At 48.4% G+C, this 20,357-nt stretch overlaps 2 protein-coding genes across 2 annotated transcripts in view; both read right to left on the reverse strand.

The window, feature by feature from the left end:
* Positions 1–20,357, reverse strand: part of RGR (retinal G protein coupled receptor) — a 282,289-nt gene that overhangs the window by 69,197 nt on the left and 192,735 nt on the right. The window lies entirely within an intron of this gene.
* On the reverse strand, positions 8,466–19,473 carry GPR15LG (G protein-coupled receptor 15 ligand). The gene is made up of 3 exons (XM_050803922.1): positions 19,353–19,473; positions 16,643–16,732; positions 8,466–9,079 (listed from the first exon to the last, which is right to left on the reverse strand). The coding sequence occupies exons 1-3, from the start codon at positions 19,420–19,422 to the stop codon at positions 8,994–8,996; spliced, it is 246 nt and encodes an 81-aa protein (XP_050659879.1). The 5' UTR covers positions 19,423–19,473; the 3' UTR covers positions 8,466–8,993.

The following is a 20,357-nucleotide window of genomic DNA, read 5'->3' on the forward strand; positions in this document are numbered from 1 at the left end:
TGGAGAGGGAAGGGGAAGGACTAGCCTACACGCCATACGCGCCTACGCACATTCTCCCATATTATCTTATTTGACCCGCACCACTCTCCCAATGTGATTTTGTCTGCTTTACAGAGGAAGGAGATGTTCTCATTGGCTGTGTGAGTCCAAGCAAGTGACTTTCCCTCTCTGAGGTGCAGAGCTTGGACTCATGGATTCACATACAGTTTGGGTTGGCTCCAAAGTTCAAACTCTTTTTTTTTTTTTTTTTTTTTTGAGTCGGAGTCTCACTCGGTCACCCAGGCTGGAGTGCAATGGCACGATCTCGGCTCACTGCAACCTCCGTCTCCTGGGTTCAAGTGATTCTCCTGCCTCAGCCTCTCAAGTAGTTGGCATTACAAGATGCATGCCACCATGCCCAACAAATTGTTTTTCTTTTTTTTTTTTTTAATAGTAGAGATAGGGCCGGGTGCGGTGGCTCAATCCTGTAATCCCAGCACTTTGGGAGGCCGAGACGGGCGGATCACGAGGTCAGGAGATCGAGACCATCCTGGCTAACACGGTGAAACCCCCGTCTCTACTAAAAAATACAAAAAACTAGCCGGGCGAGGTGGCGGGCGCCTGTAGTCCCAGCTACTCGGGAGGCTGAGGCAGGAGAATGGTCTAAACCCGGGAGGCGGAGCTTGCAATGAGCTGAGATCCGGCCACTGCACCCCAGCCTGGGCGACAGAGCAAGACTCTGTCTCAAAAAAAAAAAAAAAAAAAAAAAAAAAAAAAAATAGTAGAGATAGGGTTTCACCATGTTGGCCAGGCTGGTCTTAAACTCCTGACCTCAGGTGATCCACTCACCTGGGCCTCCCAAAGTGCTGGGATTACAGGCATGAGCCACTGTGCCTGCCCAGTTCAAACCCTTTTCATGGCAGAAGTAGATGATCTTGAAGCTACTGAAGCTTCAGCTTCTGGGCCTCTCACTTACACATCACACATTCCTTCCAGAGTTCCAGTTTTGTATTTTGCTTTGTATTTTCTTCTTCTTTCTTCTTAGAGATGGGGTTCAGGCTGGCCCTGAACTCCTAGGATCAAAAGACTCTCCCGCCTCCGCCTCCTGAGCAGCTGGGAATACAGGCAGCACCATTACATCTGACTTCTCTTCTTTTCTGAGAAAGACCCTCCACACCCCCCACTCCAGCTCCTGCTGCTTCTTTCAGCTGTACTGGGTTTAGATCTGCTAACGTGACCAGCTGCCCAAGTTCGCCTGGGACTGAGGGTTTCCAGGGATGCAGGACTTTCAATGCTAAAACCAGCAAAGCCTAGGGTAACCCGGTATTTGGCGGTCACCCTAGATACAACCCTGTCCTCAAATCACCTAAGGACCTGGGAAAACAGCAGCTCTTTATGGTGATTCTCACCATGGACCCTGATCTTGACCTTGCAGTGTGGAGGGTCTTGGTTTGTCAAGGCTCAGTAGGACTCATCTGTCATGAGACATGGGACTTGGCTGTCACCTACAGAGCCTGGGCAGCCTCAGGGACACCAGTCACCCTGTCTTGCAAATGCCCATCACCCCTGAAGGGTGGTGAGCTCCCCGTCTCCTGGGACCTCCCTGCCATGGTACCTGCAGTGCAGTACCACATAGTGTCATCTTAAAGTCAACTTCTGACAGCTCTTCCTCTGGTGGATGGACCTCTTCCTCTGCTCCAGCTATTGATAAGCAAGAAAGCACGTGTCAGCTGTTAGCCTGGGCACGCGTGTGTTCTAAGTCTGCCAACATGCCAACTCAGGCTCACGTGTACATCCATGTCTTTGCCTTTATCTGATCTACCTGAGTGTGCCAACCCAAAGTCCCTTGCCCGTGTGCATAGACACAAATTCACACAGCTGCCCACAAACATACACACGAGTCATAGTCCCATTTGTACACACATACACACATATCCAACAATGTGTGAATCCACTCACGTCTTATCTCCACACATAGACACACGTGCATACCTGCACTGACAGCAGTTGGGCCAGGTGCCTTCCAGGCTCCATCTGGTACTGAGGATGTGGTGAGCAGCAGGTGCCTGCGATTCAGGCTCATTTCCTGACAATATGAGGAGGGAGCAAGTCAGGTAGACAGTCGCAGTAGGTCTCTAGTGCCCTGCTTCTGCCTCAGCAGTCTGAGACAGTGACGGTGAGACCATTTGACAGACTGACCTCTGTCCTGGTGTGTTGGCATCCTGAGCTGCTCTGTCCAAAGTTTCAACAAAGTGATTGCTCATGATAAGGAAGTCCTGGCCCAAGGCAGAGTTTGGTACTGAGCTTGACGGAATAGGGTCAGGGTTTCTGAGTAGGCCTGGATGTGTCAACTGTGTACTGGACATACTGTCTCTGGATACAATTCCGTCAGGTACTGTCCCAGTCCAGGTGAGGTCCTGAAGACTCTCCTCTGCAGGTCTGGGCCAGGATGTCCTCCCCTGGCTGGAAATTGAGAGTCCCGCCCCACAGCAGTGTGCTCTGATGTTACTAGCTCAGCTGTGGGCTCAGTGTGCCTGGGGAGGTTGGATACCCATCTACTGTGACATGTGACTTCCCCTGCCACCTTGCTGTACCCAGGCCAGGTGTAGAGTGGCTGCCTCAGTTTCCTCTGACATGAAGATGGGGTCCCTTTCCTATCTGTCTGAGACCTTGCCTATCTCTTTAACTGAGGGACTCTGTGGTGCCACCTGTTTCCTTACACCCATCTAATAGGTTAGTGGCTCCAGTAACCATTTTGCCCACTGACTGTGACTCCTGGCTTGTATGGGCATTCACATGGGTGGGCAGAGCCTCCTCTAACCCTGACTTTGCCTGTTTCCATCCTACAGTAGTCTCCTGTGCTTTCTCAGCCTGCCACATGACTAAGCCTGAGTAGAGGAACACATCGAAAGATCTCTCTCTTTCCAGAAGGTTCTTTTTCCCAGCATACCTCTGCCTCCAAGCAGAACTGCTCCTTATTTGGAACCTCAACAGAGCCTTTAAAAGACTTTAGTAGGCCTGACTCAGTGGCTCACGCCTGTAATCCCAACACTTTAGAAGGCCGAGGTGGGCAGATCACTTGAGCCCAGGAGTTTAAGACCAGCCTGGGCAACACCATGAAAACCTGTCTCTACCAAAAAAAAAAAAAAAAAAAAAAATTAGCTGGGTGTGATGGCATACACCTGTAGTCCCAGTTACTTGGGAGGCTGATGAGAGGACTGCTTGAACCTGAGAGGTTGAGGCTGCAGTGAGCCATGATTGCACCACTACACTCCAGAGTGAGTGCAGTAAGAACTTGTCTTAAAAAAAACCAGAAAAAGTATTTTGTGCAGTCTGCTTGTGTGTCTCCCCTAGAAGGCTGTGCACCAGGGAAGAGGCTGTGTTTCATTCATAGTGTGTTTCAGCATTAGCATAGGGTCTGGCACAAAGTAGGTCCTCAATGGGTAATTATTTTATTATTGACTGACTGAATGAATAGAGGAATAGATAGATAGATAGATAGATAGATAGATAGATAGATAGATAGATAGATAGATAGGTGATAGATAGATGATTGATAGATAGATAGATAGATAGATAGATTTTTTTTTTTTTTTTTTTTTTTTTTTTGAGACGAGGTCTGGCTCGGCACCCAGGCAGGAGTGCAGTGACATGATCTCTGCTCACTGCAACCTCCGCCTCCCAAGTTCAAGTGATTCTCATACCTCTCCCTCCCGAGTAACTGTGCGCCACCAGGCGTGGCTAATTTTTTTGTATTTTTAGTAGAGATGGGGTTTCGCCATGCTGGCCAGGCTGGTCTTGAACTCCTGACCTCAGATGATCCGCCCACCTCAGCCTCCCAAAGTGCTGGGATTAAAGGGGTGAGCCACTGTGCCCGGCCAAATAGAGGAACATTGAATGAATGAATGAATGAATGAATGAATGAAGAGACATCTGACAATGTCATAAGCGTTGGTTCCTGGTCGTGACCTTTGTCATGCTCCTTATCCATCCATCCATAAATTGGCAGAGTGGAGCAACCAGGGGTATACACTGAAAATCCCTGCTGAACCAGGCAGGAAATGGAAATGTGTGAAATGGCTGGGTGAAAGGCAATAGGGAGTGGTGGAGACTATGGCACATATATAAATGTTTACATTCACAGCATATTTAAACATTGAGTTGAAATTCTTGCATTTAATGTGGAAAGGGACTTCTCAGAGTGGACATTTTATAATTTGACACCGTCCCCCACATTCTGGTTGAACTTTGCATGTCCTGAGGGACAGTGTAGTTTAACTGAGGTTAAAGAGCAGATGAGTGCCAAAGACCTCTTCCTGAGATGGAGCTGTTGATAGCATGAGTCTGCTCATTGCTTCTAGAGCCACCTACATGTTACCAGGCTCCTAGTAAATGGGCAAGGTCCAGCCATGGCTGGGGAGACCAGACTTGAGCCCTGGACACACCTATGCTCCCAAAGCAGGGAAAATGCCGCAGAGTCGGTAAGGGGAGTCACTGTGTGAGCATTAACTGGCCAGGGTATGGCCCCTGCAGGGCTCCAGAAGGTGGTTTACCATTGGCTATTTGCCCAGAGATGAGCTGGGAGGTGCGATAGAGAGTTTTAGCCTCATTTTACAGATGGGGAGAAACTCTGAGAGGTCATCTGACCTCCCCAATGTCACAAAGTGGGTGTATGACAGAGCCATCATATCATAATATGAGCCCAAATCTGATTTTGAAGCTCATGCTCTATCAATTACAGCGGTGTCCCACCCTTTCAGGGAATATGGACCCCTTCAGTTGCCATGGAGACTGTACACTTCCTCTATTGGTGGTACTGTAACCTGCAAACTGGTCTAGATTCTTCAAGAGTCAACCAGGGCAACATAAGAATTCCAGTTTTATTATTTTAAAGCCACTTCCAGATGTTTGGGTTTTCTCTCCAAGCTGGAAAAAATGTTATTCACAAGAGTTTACCTTTAGTCTCAACCTCCCTTTTAGAGCAAAATTCTTCCACTGCTGAGAAAGTTACTTATTTATTTATTTTGAGAAGGAGTCTTGCTCTGTTGCCCAGGCTGGAGTGCAATAGTTTGATCTCAGCTCACTGCAACCTCCGCCTCCCGGGTTCAAGCAGTTGCTGAGAAAGTTTAAAAGTGTATGTTGCAAGTTTTTTTTTTTTGAGCTGGAGTCTCGCTTTGTCACCCAGAAGGGAGTGCAGTGGTGTGATCTCGGCTCACTGCAAGCTCCGCCTCCCAGGTTCCTGCCATTCTCTTGCCTCAGCCTCCCCCTGAGTAGCTGGGACTACAGGCACCCGCCACCACGCCCGGCTAATTTTTTGTATTTTAAGTAGAGACAGGGTTTCACCGTGTTAGCCAGGATGGTCTTTATCTCCTGACCTCATGATCTGCCCACCTCGGCCTCCCAAAGTGCTGGGATTACAGGCGTGAGCCACCGCGCCTGGCTGCATGTTGCAAATTTTGAAGGTGGTCAGTGAGAGTGGGAAGGAAAGTTTTTGGCATTTCTGAGGGAAGCAGCACCTGCTCCCAAGGAGCCACGGCCCTCTAGCTCTGCATGAGCATCTCTGTTGGCCTGGGAACCCATCACAGGCTTTCCGTCCCTCCTCAGAAGGGCAGATAGGACAGGCTGGGGTGGAGCAGGTGCAGGGTCCTCTGCTCCTTTTATGTTCTCACCTTTGACCTAGGCTGTTTTGAGGGGCTGGTGTCCCTCGAGGGCCTCTTGGGGTCTTGGAGTCGCTGCTCATACAGCTCATATGGCCCAAGGCCAGCCTCTTTGCAGCACCATTTCACTGTGAGTGGCTCACAGCCGTGACCCTGCAATCCTGGCCCTCAGAGAAGGTGCTCCTTCTTTCCCACAGGCCAGGCTGTGTCTTCCTTTTATTCGCGTGTATTAAATATCTGGTCTTCCTCACCTGCACCCCTCACAGAGGCTGAGGCTTCTAGAACTCTTGCTCCCCTTCCTCTCCATGGTTCCCAGAAGGAGGTCAGCTCATCAGTGGGGAACACGGCCTTTGAGTCTTCCTTTTGGTTGACTCTCCAGCACACATGTTTAATTTTTTTGTCTGTGGGTTTTTTCTTTACTTTTTGGGCTTGGGGTGGAGAAGAGAGAAGGGAGAGAAGGACACAGAAATGGCCAGCTCTTGCATTGCTGCTAGGTGATCCACCTTGCCAAAGGAGCTCCTGGTGAGGGTCTGACACAGCACGGAGTTCCCAGTGTGGACCTGTTAGCCCCGCAGCTAACACGTCTCCAAAGCCTCTCCACTGCTGTTCTGAACACCCTAGCCTTGGCCCTTGGTGCCACACTTGCCACTCCTGCCTCAGCTCCCTTCCTTCTGTCTCTTAATGGCCCTCTCTCATGGCATTCTCTCCTGCTTACTGAATCTCTGGTTTTTCATTGCTCTTAAGATAAACCCCAAACACTGAGAACTTTCCAGGCCCTTCCCTAGGTCCCGGCTGAACCCTCTGCTTCCCTTTTGTCCTGATGCTGCTGTCCAGTTGCTGACTTCTCCTTCAACACTCATGCTTCCTGCCTGGCCCTTGCTACATCCTTACTTCACCCCAACACACACATACACACACACCACACACACACATACCCCTCACCACACACTCCAACACACACACACACACACACAATCACACAGACACCACAGACACAAACACACCACACAAATGCATCACACACACAACCACACACCACATTCACACACTGCATCACACACAACGCACACAACACACCACACACATTACACACATACACCACACACACCACACATCACACATGCCACACACACACCATACATACCACAAACGATATCCACAAACCACACATCCACCATACAGCACACATACACCACACACACACACAAACCACATGCCCCAACACACACATGCATCACACAAACACCACACACCATACACACACAAATAACCCACACACAAACCACACACCATACAAATGCATCACACACACCACACATCATACACATCACAAACACACACCACACATACAACCATACACCACATATCACACACACCACACACAACACACAACATATTACACACATACACCACACACCACACATTACACATGCCACATGCACACATACCATACATACTGCAAACCACACATCCACCATCTACCACACATCCACAACACACATCACACACACTGTATAAACTACACACACGCTAGAGACATACATATTGCACACACACCACAAAGTCCATACTGTCACACACACAGCACACATGACACACACATCACATATACACATCCTATACCCTCACATACACATCACGCACACACATTGCACACTATACACACACACCATTCACCACATACACCACACAAACCCCCCTACACCTCCCACGTCCTCCACACCCCTCTGCACACCACACACACACACACACACACACACACACACACACACACACCCTGCGCCCCTTCTCTGGCTGGCCTCTGCTAAGTTTGAGCAGTCTTTGCATTCCCTCTCATCTTCCACTCCTTCTCCTACAGTCCCAGCCCTCTGTTCTTACCTGGGTGCCCACAACTTTGTGGAACAAATGATTGCCTCTCAGACATCAGGGACCATATTTGTTCATCTCCGAGCCTCAGAACCCAGCTCAGGGCCTGACAATTACTACCCCGGGATAGATGAACATGGAGATTAGAGGACCTGCTCCGAGGGCAAGTAGGCAGGTGTGAAGTGCAGCAAAGGGCCTGGAGCACAGAGGGGCTGGGTTCAGGGAAGTCCCCGCCTCCCCTGCTCCACCTGAAGGGATGTTTATGCCCGTGGTGAACACAGCACTGCAGAGCCTGGGAACGAGTGAGTGAATGAGTGAGCCTGAGAGTGGAACATACGGAAGGGATGTGAAAAGTCTGGCCTGTGACAAGACAGACTCTGACTTGCCCTGGGTACCACTGTCCCCAGAGCCCTGGGCCAGGGAACCTCTGCCCATCAGCCCAGAGGGGGCCTGGCGTTCTCCTACACGGCTGTGGAGGGTGCAGCGATGGGGCTTCCAACCTTGCTGTGAGAATCGGATTAGAAGGGAGCTTTGTTGAGAGATAAGCTGCTCAGACCTGAGCCATCTGTGCTCTCTGAGCCTCAGCCCTGCAGCGCTGTGTTCACCGTGGGCATAAACACCCTCCCCCAGGATGGGGAAGGAGAGGCAAGGATTTCCCTGAACCAAGTCCCTCGGTGTGCCAGGCCCTTTGCGGGCACTTCACACCTGGCTATTTGCCCTCTGAGTAGGTCCTGTAATCTCAGTTTTCTAGAAAAGACCCAACATGCTCAGCTCACACAAAACACCCTTAGCAGGGCAGGGCTTCAAGCCCTGATGTGCCAGACCCAGGGACTCTGTCCCTGTTCCTCACATAGTTACATTGTGTTGTGGCCAAGAGTAGCCTGCAGGGAAGGCTTTAGGGACAGGTTTGTTCTAGCAGAAAGTTGTGCCTCAGGCTCTATCACTGACCTTGTCAAACAAGGATGTGTCTGCATTGAGTTGATTGATTTATTTATTACTTGTTTGTTTGGGTGTTCTTTCCAGCAGACTCATGTCAGGAGGCTAGGAGGGGATTCCTTGGGGGGTCACTGGATGCTGGTGGTTAAATGCCAGGAGGCTGAATGGACCTGAAGATGGAGGAGACTCTGCAGTCTTAGTCAGCCACCCTTGGGTGCTTGCTACCCTGCACCCTAGCAGGATTGATGGTCTCTGGATGTGTAGCTGTGACCAGTCATGGTGGAATGCTCGGCTGTTTGCACTGGACAGACCCACGTGGTGGCGACTGAGGCCCTGTGGCTGAGGTTGGCTCATGATAGCTCTGAAAGTTGATGGCACAATTGAGACAAGGACATGCAGTTCTTGAACTTTCCCAGGGTCCTTGCAGCCCAAGATGAAGTCCTCCAACATTGTAGCTCACTGTTGTGAAGGCTGAAAGGGGAGACAGGAGGCTGCTGGGTACCTCAGGTGCCAGGTGTGAGGGTCTCCGCTGTCTGGAGTCTTGCTTTGGGAGTGCTACACCTGTGGTAGTGCCCCAGGCACCACCCAAGGGAGGGGCTCTGGCTCAAGCTTGCATGGTTTGCAGAGTCTCACATGATGTCCTGGGAGGAGCAATGAGTAGACAAGAGGGACAAGGACAGGAAGGTGGCAAGGTCAGAGCCAGGTTGGGGGAAGAGAGAGGAAAACACAATTAAGATGCATTTTCAAACACATTTAAAAAAAAATCAAAGCAAGAATTAGATCTTATCCTTTTCCCTAGAGGCCTAGGAGTGGCTTTTCATGGCAAACATGACCAGCCCAGGTTATTTCAGTCCCATCAAAGGGAATCTAATTGATTGGTAGAAGATGAAGAGAAGGTGGCTGATCCTAAGTGGAGCCCACCTAAGAGCCTCGGGTCTGGGAGGCCTGTGTCTAATGACTCTGGTAGGAGGGTCTGCACATGGATGTGTACCCTTGGGCCCCCTGGCTGTCTCCTTCCAGATGGCACATGCCAGGCAATGTGTCCCAAAACTACATTTGCATCTTTTGACAAACCAGTCCCATTTATGGGAAGAATCATCCACAAGAAAGAAAAAGCTGCATGCATTAAACTATTCTTTATAGGTTTTTTTTTTGTTTTTTGTTTTTTTGTTTTTTTTATTAAGAGAGATAGGAGTCTCGTTATGTTGCCTAGCCTAGTCACGAACTCCTGGCCTCAAGTTGTCCTCCTGCCTCAGCCTCCCAAAGTACTGGGATTACAGGTGTGAGCCACCATGCCTGGCCCATAGTTTTGTTTTTAATTGCAGAAAAAAAAATGCTTGGAAACAATCTGAATATCCTATAATAGAGAACTTGTTCATTAGTAATGATAATTTGACCAGGCGCAGTGGCTCACACTGGTAATCCTAGCACTTCAGGAGGCTGAGACGGGCGGATCACTTAAGCCCTGGGGTTCAAGAACAGCCTGCACAACATGATGAAACACCATCTCTACCAAAAATACAAAAATTTGCCGGGCATGGGTGCACACCTGTGGTCTTAGCTACTCAGGAGGCTGAGGTGGAAGGATCACCTGAGCCTGGGAGGTCGAAGCTGTGGTGAGCCATGATTAAGCCACTGCATTCCAGCCTGGGTGACAAAGTGAAACCTTGTCTCAATAAATAAATAGATAATAAAATAAAAAATTAATGATAATTCATGATGATGGAAATGTGTATGGGGACAGAACCCTGTGGTTATGACCACCGCGTAGCAACAAGAAGAAAAACGCTGCAGACTTAAATTGAAAAATGAAAAAATGAGATATAATTAATAAAAAATAAAACCAGGTAAACATGTTTGTACGGAAAGCAAAGGACACACAAATGAATGAGAAGGGTTACTAAGTTATGACCATGAGATTACTTTTTTCTCCTTCTGTTTTCAGATTATTACTATATGCAATGTGGTGTGGTAATTAAGATCATGAAATCTGAAGAGAGCCAGATTATTTGAATTCAAAGCCTGGATCTATCACTTACTTACTGGCTGTGGGACCTGCAACAGGTTACTTAGTCTTTCTGTGCTTTGGTCCCTCATTTGTAGAAGTGACAAGAGTAATAGTGTCTAACTTTTAGGATTATTGTAAGGATCAAATGAGTTAGCGGATGTAAATGCCACACCTAGTAATTGCTATATAAGCACTAGCTATACAAAGAAATACATTTAATTATAATTCATCCATCCACTCATGTCTTAACCACAAATAAGTGATAATATTGGTGTGTTGTTCTGTTTTTTTTTTCTATTGGTAAATGCTTTGCTCTTCCCAGAGTGATAATCTTAGTAATATATAGCATAACTTACTCTTTTCCATTAATATCATTTCATGAGCATTTTCCACCAGCGTTTCTGGTGGAGACACATGATTTCCTGACCCCTGATCCTCCTCCACCTCCTTTCCTCGCCTCAGATCCCAAGACTATCTTCTCTGGCTCTTACAATAAATTTTGTGGTTGACTGGTTGCAAATATGGTTGCAATTCTCCATCTCTCCTTTGCAGTTTCTCCCATCATGATATGGAGTCTATTTACCTGCTCCTAAAATCTGGACTGGCCTTGAAACTTGCTTTGGCCAGAGTGAATGTGGTAGAGATGAAGGCGGGAAGTTCAGAGCCCATATCTCAAGAGGCCTGACGTGTTTCCATTTATATAAGTGGAACTCGGCAGACACCATGTGAACACTCTGGGCTCGCCTGCAGGGAGCGTGGAAGACCACACGGAGGAGAGGCTAGCTGTTCCAACCAAGACCATTCTACACTCACAGACACCAAAAATATGAGAGACCCAGCCAAGATCAGTAGAGCTGCCTATCCAAATCTTAGAAGAATGAGTCCAGCCAAGACTAGCAGAAATACCCAGCTGACCTGTAGACTCATGGAAAATAATAAATACTGCTTTGGGTCACTAAAATTGGGAGTGGGTTGTTCTGCAGCTATGGCTAACAGATATAATCACAAGGAGCAAGACCACGGGTCTGAGGCCCCTCTGATGGAGCCACTGGGCAGGATGGGCTGCCAGTCCTCTTCACCTCCTCCTTTCAAGGGTCTATTTTCTGGGCACTCATGTCCATCCTGGTATCATTGTTGCTGAAAACCTCATGTCCTCAATGGGTAACATTTGTCCATGCAGTCCGAGCCCCTTCCTGAAGGCAGAGACAACCCTATGGTGAGGGAGGAACCTCGCTGTGCCCCTTCCAGCCTGAGTCTCCCACTATGGGCTCAGCCATTTTGCTGGGTTTCAAAAACAGGGAGGTGGCATGGAGCTCTCAGGACCTAGGCAGCCTCTCAGGCTCCAGGCTTCCCTCAGGACCTCCCAGTCTTCCCAAATAGCTTCCTCACAGTGGGCCCAGGATGCATAGAAGGAAGGTGGCCTGACTGAGGCTTCAGGACCATAGCACTTCCTGGCTGGTGGGGCCTTCACAGCCATCATTCTGACCCCAGCTTAAGCCTAAGCAGCCCCTGGGCTTGGGGCTAGTGCTTGATGCCCGTAAAGAGCCAACAGAGTCAGCACATTGAAACTTCCTTTAAAAAAAACCGGGCCAGATGCAGTGGCTCACGCCTGTAATCCCAGTACTTTAAACACTTTGGGAGGCCAAGGCAGGAGGGTTGCTTGAAGCCAGGAGTTCGAGACTAGCCTGGGCAGCATAGTAAGACCCTGTCTCTACAAAAATAGAAAAGTTAGCTGAGTGAGATGGCATGCATCTGTAGTCCCAGCTACTGGGGAGGCTGAAGAGGGAGGATCACTGGAGCCCAGGAATTTGAGGCTGCAGTGAGCTATGATTGTGCCACTGCACTCCAGCCTGGGTGACTGAGCAAGATCCTGCTTCTTAAAAAACAACAATAAAAAGACTAGCTGCTCTACAGATTGCTATAAATTTTCTAAATACTTTTTAAAAAGTATTTTTAAAGTAAATTGGTAAATGTAATAAATTCAGCTGTGGGGAAAAGAAAGATCAGACTGTTACTGTGTCTGTATAGAAAGAAGTAGACATAAGAGACTCCATTTTGTTCTGCATTTGAGATGCTGTTAATCTGTGACCCTACCCCCAACCTTGTCCTTGCAAGAGACATGTGCTGTGGTGACTCAAGGTTTAAAGGATTTTGGGCTGTGCAGGGTGTGCTTTGTTAAACAAGTGCCTGAAGGCAGCTTGCTGGTTAAAAGTCATCACCATTCTCTTAATCTCAAGTACCCAGGGACACGCACACTGCCAAAGGTCGCAGGGATCTCTGCCTAGGAAAGCTAGGTATTGTCCAAGGTTTCTCCCCATGTGATAGTCTGAAATATGGCCTCGTGGGAAGAGAAAGACCTAATCGTCCCCCAGCCTGACACCCGTGAAGGGTCTGTGCTGAGGAGGACTAGTACAAGAGGAAAGAAGGCCTCTTGGCGGTTGTTGGCAATTGAGATAGAGAAAAGCATCTGTCTCCTGCCTGTCCCTGGGCAATGGAACATGTCGATGTAAAACCCGATTGTATGTTCTGTTTACTGAGATGGGAGAAAACCGCCTTAGGGCAAAAGGCGGGACTTGCTAGCGCAATGCTGCTCTTTATGCACTAAAAAGGTTTATGGAGATGTTTGCATATGCATATCAAGGCACAGCACTTTTCCGTAATCTTATTCATGTCACAGAGAACTTTATTCATATGTCTTACTGCTGACTTTCTCCCTATAATGATCCTATTATCCTGCCAGTTCCTTTTCTTTAAGATGGTAAAGATAATTATCAATAAATACTAAGGGAACTCAGAGACTGGTGCCGGCGTGGGTCCTTTGTATGCTGAGCGCCGGTCCCCTGGGCCCACTTTTTCTCTATACTTTGTCTCTGTGTCTCATTTCTTTTCTCAAATCTCTCGTTCCACCTAACGAGAAACGCCCACAGGTGTGGAGGGGCAGGCCACCCCTTCATTCAGCAAATCAGCCATTTAGCATGTTGATTTTCAAAGATGGTTTTGTCACATTGACCCAGAGTCCTGGGCCTTCCACATATTGTCATCCCCATGGACCTACCACGGTGCTGAGATATAAAGCAGTGTTCAAGAAAGACACCACAGAATGAGGAGTAGTCAGTATTTAGCAAATGTGTGTGTCATAGCTGCTGCTGTTGGCTCAGGAACATCCTCCAGGCAACCCTGAGTTAATTTGTGTTTCTACAGACAGACGCATGGGCTTTGTCATACATCAGTGAACTGGAGCACACGAGGCCAGATTTCTGGAGCCTGGCACACTCAGCAATCCTGCTGTTGCTTACACAACACCCTGCGAACACTGACTCATCTTCTCCCTCCTTGTTGAACCCCAGCATCAGTCCATAAGACACAAGGTGCAACCACCAAGCCTGGACAAGAACATGCAGGCTTTGGTTGTCAGTGTTGGAATTGCTCATCTCCTGTGCCAGCAGCCCTGGCAGGGCTGGGTCTGTCTCCATAGCAACAGCAGGACATGTTTACAGGGCACTATGTGGCGGGCTTGATGCCAAGTCCTATATAGCCATGACCCCACTGACTGCTCATCATGGTCCAGTGAAGGAGATTCTATTATCACTCCCTCTTCACAGAGAGGGAGACTGAGGCTTAGCAGTGATGGGTGACTTGCTCCAGGGCACACAGCCAGCGGGCGGTGGAGCTGAGATCCCAGCCCAGAAGGGCTGTTTCCTTCTGGGAAGTCAGCCGTCTGGCCTGCGCGTGCATGTCTTCATACACAGGCTGCAGGAAACTTTCTGTCTACAGGGGAAGAAGTTTGTTGTAGTGGAAAGATCTTGGTTTCTGGCTCTGCCTCAGTTTCTTTCTCAGTCTCGGTTTCCCAATCTATACAATGGTGACAAGACCTCCCCACGGTGGTCTCAAGGATTTAAATGAGATCACATGACAAGGACCCCATACATATGTTTGTTTTGCTCTTCTTGTTCTAAGTTGTTCATATATTTCTACAATGGAATTTTAAAAATATACACACAAAAAGAAATCCAGTCTCAGCACAGGAGCCACACACCTAGATTTATTCTCCCGAAGTAACAAAACTGAGAAAATGGATGCATGTGTACTTGCGCAGGAGTTAACCTGGCCACGTCTCCTGTGCACTGTGTGTGCTTGGGTGTATATCTGTCCATCTGTGTGTGTAGTGTGTGTGTGCTGTGTGTAGCATAGGAGTGTAGTGTGTGTAGTTGTGTAGCGTGTGTGTGTGATTGTGTGTCTGTGTGTAGTGTCTGTGTGTGTAGTGTGGTGTGTGTCTGTGTGTGAATGTATTTGTGTGTGTGTCTGTGTGTATAGTTGTGTAGTGTTACGTATTTGTGTGTATTTATGTGTGTTTGTGTGTATAGTTGTGTGGTATGTGTTTGTGTTTGTGTGTAGACGTATTTGTGTATGTGTCTGTGTGGTATACGTGTGTGTGCTGTGTGCATGTGTCTATATGTGTATGATTGTGCAGTGTGTATATGCATGTAGTGTGTTTGTGTGTATAGTGTGTGTCTGTGTGTGTAGTTGTGTAGTGTGTATGTGTCCGTGTGTCTGTATGTATAGTGACTGGTGTGTGTGTGTAGAGTGCATGTAGTATGTGTCTGTGTGTGTAGTTGTGTGGTGTGTGTTTGTGCTGTGTGTGTCTATCACTATACTGTGTATTGTGTGTATATGCTGTGTGTCTATGTGTAGTTGTGTAGTGTGTATGTGTCTGTGCATCTGTAGTGAATGGTGTGAGTCTGTGTGCACATGTATTTGTGTGTGTGTGTGGTTGTGTGGTGTGTATCTACTTATGTGTGTAGGTATTTGTGTTTGTGTGTTTGGGTTTGTTGTGTGTGTGTGCGTGGTGGGAGCTCACACACTCCCTCAACTTCCTGCCTCTGAGCAGTCGGTGCAAGAGAGGGGAAGAGGAGGGGTAGGGTGTGTGAGCTCTTGGGGCTCACCTTCACCTCTCTCTGGAAGGTTTTTACCTTCTTTCACAGAACCAGGGGACTGGGGGAGCAGAGCCACAGCCTGCGTTCACCCTGCATCCTTCCTGGGCTAGCACCTCGCACTGGTTCAGCAAGAGGTGTGTGAGAGCTGGTTATTTTTACCCTGGCCAGCTGGGTGTGATTCCAGTTTGGAAGAAGAGGATGTCAACATCTCCGGAAGAAGGTCTGCGGCTGCTCCTGTCTTGCTTCTTCCCTCTGTCCTTCCCCTGCATCACAGCTGAGCATCCCCTTGGTAGCTGGGAAAGGCATGGAGGCTCCGGCGCTGGTCTTGGACCCCACGGGCCATGGTCCCAGAGAAGCAAGTGGAGCTGGGACCTCCTCAGCCTCCTGAGAGAGGGCACTGGGGCTGCAGAGTCCAGGCAGGAGCCCCAGGTTGGTGTCAGGCTGTCTGACTCAGGCTCCACAGCCTCCCCTTGGAGATCTGCCTGTCCCACACACGCTCCAGCAGCCTGGCTCTTCCACCTAGGCTGGGCAACTCCAGTGAATGCCTGCCCTGGCCTGGAGCCCCTGTGCAGGGAACTGGGTGCCCACAGCCCTCCTGGGCTTGGGCCTGTCCGCCACAGGCCTCCCAGTGCCCCCAGGCTCAGAGAGAGGACAGCCTTGCTCTTCTGGGCCTCACCCTGGTCATGCAGCCTGGATGCTGCCTGCTGGCATCTCTGGGACTGCCTTACCTCCTGCCAAGCTGTGGCTCTCTGGACCCTCACGCCCACTGCCCTGCTGGTGACCTGCATGCTGGTCTGAGCCTCAGGTCCACAGGGTCCACAGACAGCCTTGGTCCTTAGCTTCTGGGAGCACCTCACAAGCTATGTTGCCCTCTGTCTTCCATACCCGCCTCTTGCCCTTCACCCTTGCTGCCTCCTCTGCCTGCATCCCCCACCTCCACAGTCCTCAGCCAGGCTCCTGGCCTTTGCTCAGGTCTCATAAATGTCACCTCCTCAGACACCTCCCACCTAAAGTAAGGGTGTTTCCACACAACGTTTTCTAATTGCACCCTGCTTTCTTTCCATGGTAGAATGTATTCAGTTTAAAATGATTAATTTGTTGACTTTTTAGGGGGAGTTATCAAATTAATCAACAAAACAAAGATGTCCTCCCAGCCAGAGCCTGATGCTATCCATGGGTGGGGGCTGATCAGCACGTGTGGCTGGTCCCACGGCCACTACAGAACTTCTCCCCCACAGTCTGGACGACGTGCAGGTACTTACCTTTCGGGTTTGTCAAGTTGGGGCTAGGGACTCTGTAGCAGCAGAGCCTGGCTCTCTTGCCTGGCCAGGGCTTGGCATGACGCCTCTTTCCTGAAGGTGGACACAAAGGAAGAGAGACTGTCCTTAGTAGGCTTGTCTGTGAGTGAGTGAGCCTCCCCTTCCGAGGCACAGGGCTCAGGAATATTTATCCAGAGAAACTCAGGATAAGCCAGGCTATGAGAGGTCCCAGGGAAAGGGTGGGCCTTGTTGTGGTTTACTTTTCAGAAATAACAGTGTTGAGAGACACAATGGCCCCAAAACACATCCTTCTCAGGTTTCTGTCCAATAAGTAGTTTCTTTGACATAATAATTCTCCCCTTGGCAATCTAGTCTAAGAAAATATGCCTGAGCCGGGTGTGGTGGCTCATTCCTGTAATCCTAGCACTTTGGGAGGCTGAGGCGGGCGGATCTCTTGAAGTTGGGTGTTCGAGACCAGCCTGACCAACAAGAAACCCCATCTCTACTAAAAATACAAAATTAGCCTGGCATGATGGCACACTTCTGTAATCCCAGCTACTCGGGAGGCTGAGGCAGGACAATCGTTTGAACCTGGGAGGCAGAGGTTGTGATGAATCAAGATTATGCCATTAAACCCCAGCCTGGGCAACAAGAGCAAAAACTTCGTCTCAAAAAAAAAATAAATAAATAAAATAAAGAAAGAAAGAAGAAAATAAGCCTGAATAAAGGACATATTTTATGTACACATATACCTTTTACCACATAATTCAAATGTGCAAAGTAGGCTGAGTGTGGTGGCTCATGCCTGTAATCCTAGCACCCTGGGAGGCCAAGGTGGGAGGATGGCTTGAGTCCAGAAGTTCAAGAGCAGCCTGGGCAACATAGAGAGACCTTGTCTCTACAAAAAATTTTAAAAATTAGCAGGGCATTGTGGTGCACACCTGTTTTCCCAGTTACTGGAAAAGCTGAGGTGGGAGGATCGCTCGAGCCCTGGAAGTCAAGGCTGCATTGAGCCATGGTCATGCCACTGCACTCCGACCTGGACAACAGAGTAAGATCTTGCTTCAAAAAAAGAAAAGCACACAATTGTGAACTATCTAAATGTCTAAGCATGTAAATTCATCATAGTACATTCACTTGATAGCAAGTTATACCTGAAAATATCAGTTGATGCTACTTCAACAATCTGCCACAGATAGTTCTAAACGGATAGGAAACTTTATGGGGGAAGATATCTATCCTCATTTAATTGTCACTAGGGTATCACTGGCAACCTCCAACATGTCCAAAAATAGAGGTCTGATAAATTGCATGTCATGGGCTGTGTTTATGAGGAATTCTAATCACTGTTTTCCTTGTTATATATGTGGCACATTTTCATTGCAGAAACTTTGTAAAACAAACACTTGTTATAATCCCACTACTCAGAGATGGCTGCTGCTGACACTGTGTTGTAAATGCTTCCAGAATATCTTCAATCCTAAGTATTTTGGGTGATTATAACAATATATATAGTGATAAATAAAAAAGATATAACCTTGAACATACAGAGGTACATCAATTAAGTTTTTAAAATTCTACATGCAAGGAAATAAACAAAATGTTGAACATGGCTACTCTTGAATCATGGAATTATGAGCGTTTTTCTTCTCCTTATATATTTCTATAGCTCCAGCTCCCCCCACCAAAAAGTTTAAATAACCATAACCACTAAAACAAAAAACAAGTGTAGGCAGCCTCTAGAGGGTAAGACAAGAGAAAAACGGATTGAAACACTCAGCTAACTGAATCAAGAAAGGCAGCCAGGCGAGGTGGCTCACGCGTGTAATCCCAGCACTTTGGGAGGCGGAGGTGGGTGGATCATGAGGTCAGGAGTTCAAGACCAGCCTGGCCAACATGGTGAAACCCCGTCTCTACTAAAAGTACAAAAATTAGTCAGGCTTGGTGGTGGGCACCCGTAATCCCAGCTACTTGGGAGGCTGAGGCAGGAGAATGGCATGAACCCAGGAGGCAGAACTTGTAGGGAGCTGAGATCGCGCCACTGCACCCCAGCCTGGGCAACAGAGCAAGACTCCATCTCTAAAAAAAAAAAAGAAAGAAAGAAAGAAAGAAAGAAAGAAAGAAAGAAAGAAAGAAAGAAAGGAAAGAAAGAAAGAAAGGCAACAGAGCTAAATATTCATATTTATAGAGGTAAAAAGATGGTGTCCCCTTCTTCTAAACATGCGTAAACATACCCCACCTCTCCACCACACACACCTTCATTCCAGCTGCTCATAGATATTTTCTGTGCATGAGGTTTTGGGATGTTCAGACTTAGATAGTCTACTAATTAATGTATTTATTTGCCCAACACTAATTTACTCTGCTCCAAGCATGATACAAGTACAAGTACAAGAGAGTGGCTCCAGAAATTCTAGATAGGTAGGACTTAAGCACAATAATCTAGCTGAGAGGTTTTGTATATGTGTTTGCATGGTGAATACACCACTTTACTTAGGCTGGGTATGTATTTGGGGGTACAGGGGCTGTGAATGGAGCCCCCATGCCACCTGCGGGCAGTTCTGAACCCCAAACCTATAGGTTCAGGAGCAAGAGCTCGTCTTTCCAGGGCTCAGGACTGCCTGCCAAGGCCTGCCTTCCAACAATTCCTGATCAGAGTCTTCCCAGATGCTGAAATCCTGCTCAGGGACCTGCACCCTGGGGGCTGCCCTACCTTCTGTGGAGAAGATGGAGAAGCAGAGAAGCAGGATGCAGAGCAGGCTGGAAAGGATTAGAAGCCTCATGGTGAGAAGGCAGACTCTCACGTCCTGGGAAGGGAGCTGTGCTGCAGAAGTCCTCCTTGGGGCCACCTTGGACGTTTATAGAGTCATAGAGAGGCGTTTCCCAATGGGCAGGGCCCTGGTAGCCTTGCAATTCTCCTAAACGGTGAAGTCAGCCCCTCCCAAGAGGAAAACCAGCCTTTCGAGATGCAGTTAGTAACCTGTAACACAGAAAGCTGTAAATGCCCAGCCCAGAGAGGTTTCAGCACTGGCTTCAGTCAGTGGTGAGAGCAGGAACCAACTGTCCAGGAAAAGCCACTGTCTAGAGTTGAACGTTAACTTTTAGTGTCAGTAATCATCCTATCAAATGCAGCTCTTCCTGCTCATTCCTCAGCTGTGTCTGGGAAAAGGATCATAAAACCCTTGCAGGTTCTCATCCAAGGATGAGCCTTGAGTAACCAATGAGATGTAGGGAGCACAGACCCTGGAGTCAGATGACCTGGGTTTGAGTCCTGGCTCTGCCACTTAGCAGTGTGACCTCAAACTTGTCCTTGAATGTCTTTGGATCGGCTTCCCATCTGTGAAATGGGCACAGGACTATCTCTCTTACAAGCCTGTATGAGGCATGTATGAGAAGCCATCTGCATCAAGGTGTTCACACAGCTCTTAAAGGAGGTGAGGCCACGGCTGGACTTTGATGTTTAAGACAGTGATGAAATGAGAAGGCACTTCAAGTACAGGATCACACTGAATAAGGCCTGGAGGAGAGGAGCCTCTGCCCAGGGCAGGCATGGGGAAAGTCTGACCACAGGTGCAGGAGACTCAGACGCCAGCCATTCACTGGACATGTGACCTGGGCTGAGCCGTGCGCTTGGCTCCAGGGACACAGAAGACACTGTGCCTTGCCTCAAGGAGCTCCTGTTGGTGGAGGAAGCTGTGCAGACGAGTGACTGTCTCAC

The sequence above is a fragment of the Macaca thibetana genome, chromosome 9 (genome assembly GCF_024542745.1).
Source record: "Macaca thibetana thibetana isolate TM-01 chromosome 9, ASM2454274v1, whole genome shotgun sequence".
NCBI lineage: Eukaryota > Metazoa > Chordata > Mammalia > Primates > Cercopithecidae > Macaca > Macaca thibetana.

Bases quoted from the DNA above. Each gene is read 5' to 3' on its own strand.
- GPR15LG (XM_050803922.1), bottom strand. From the start codon at position 19,422: ATGAGGCTTCTAATCCTTTCCAGCCTGCTCTGCATCCTGCTTCTCTGC. The intron at 16,733-19,352 runs GTAGGGCAGCCC...GTCCACCTTCAG, and splicing joins CTCCATCTTCTCCACAGAAG to GAAAGAGGCGTCATGCCAAG. The intron at 9,080-16,642 runs GTAAGTACCTGC...TGCTCCTCCCAG, and splicing joins CAACTTGACAAACCCGAAAG to GACATCATGTGAGACTCTGC.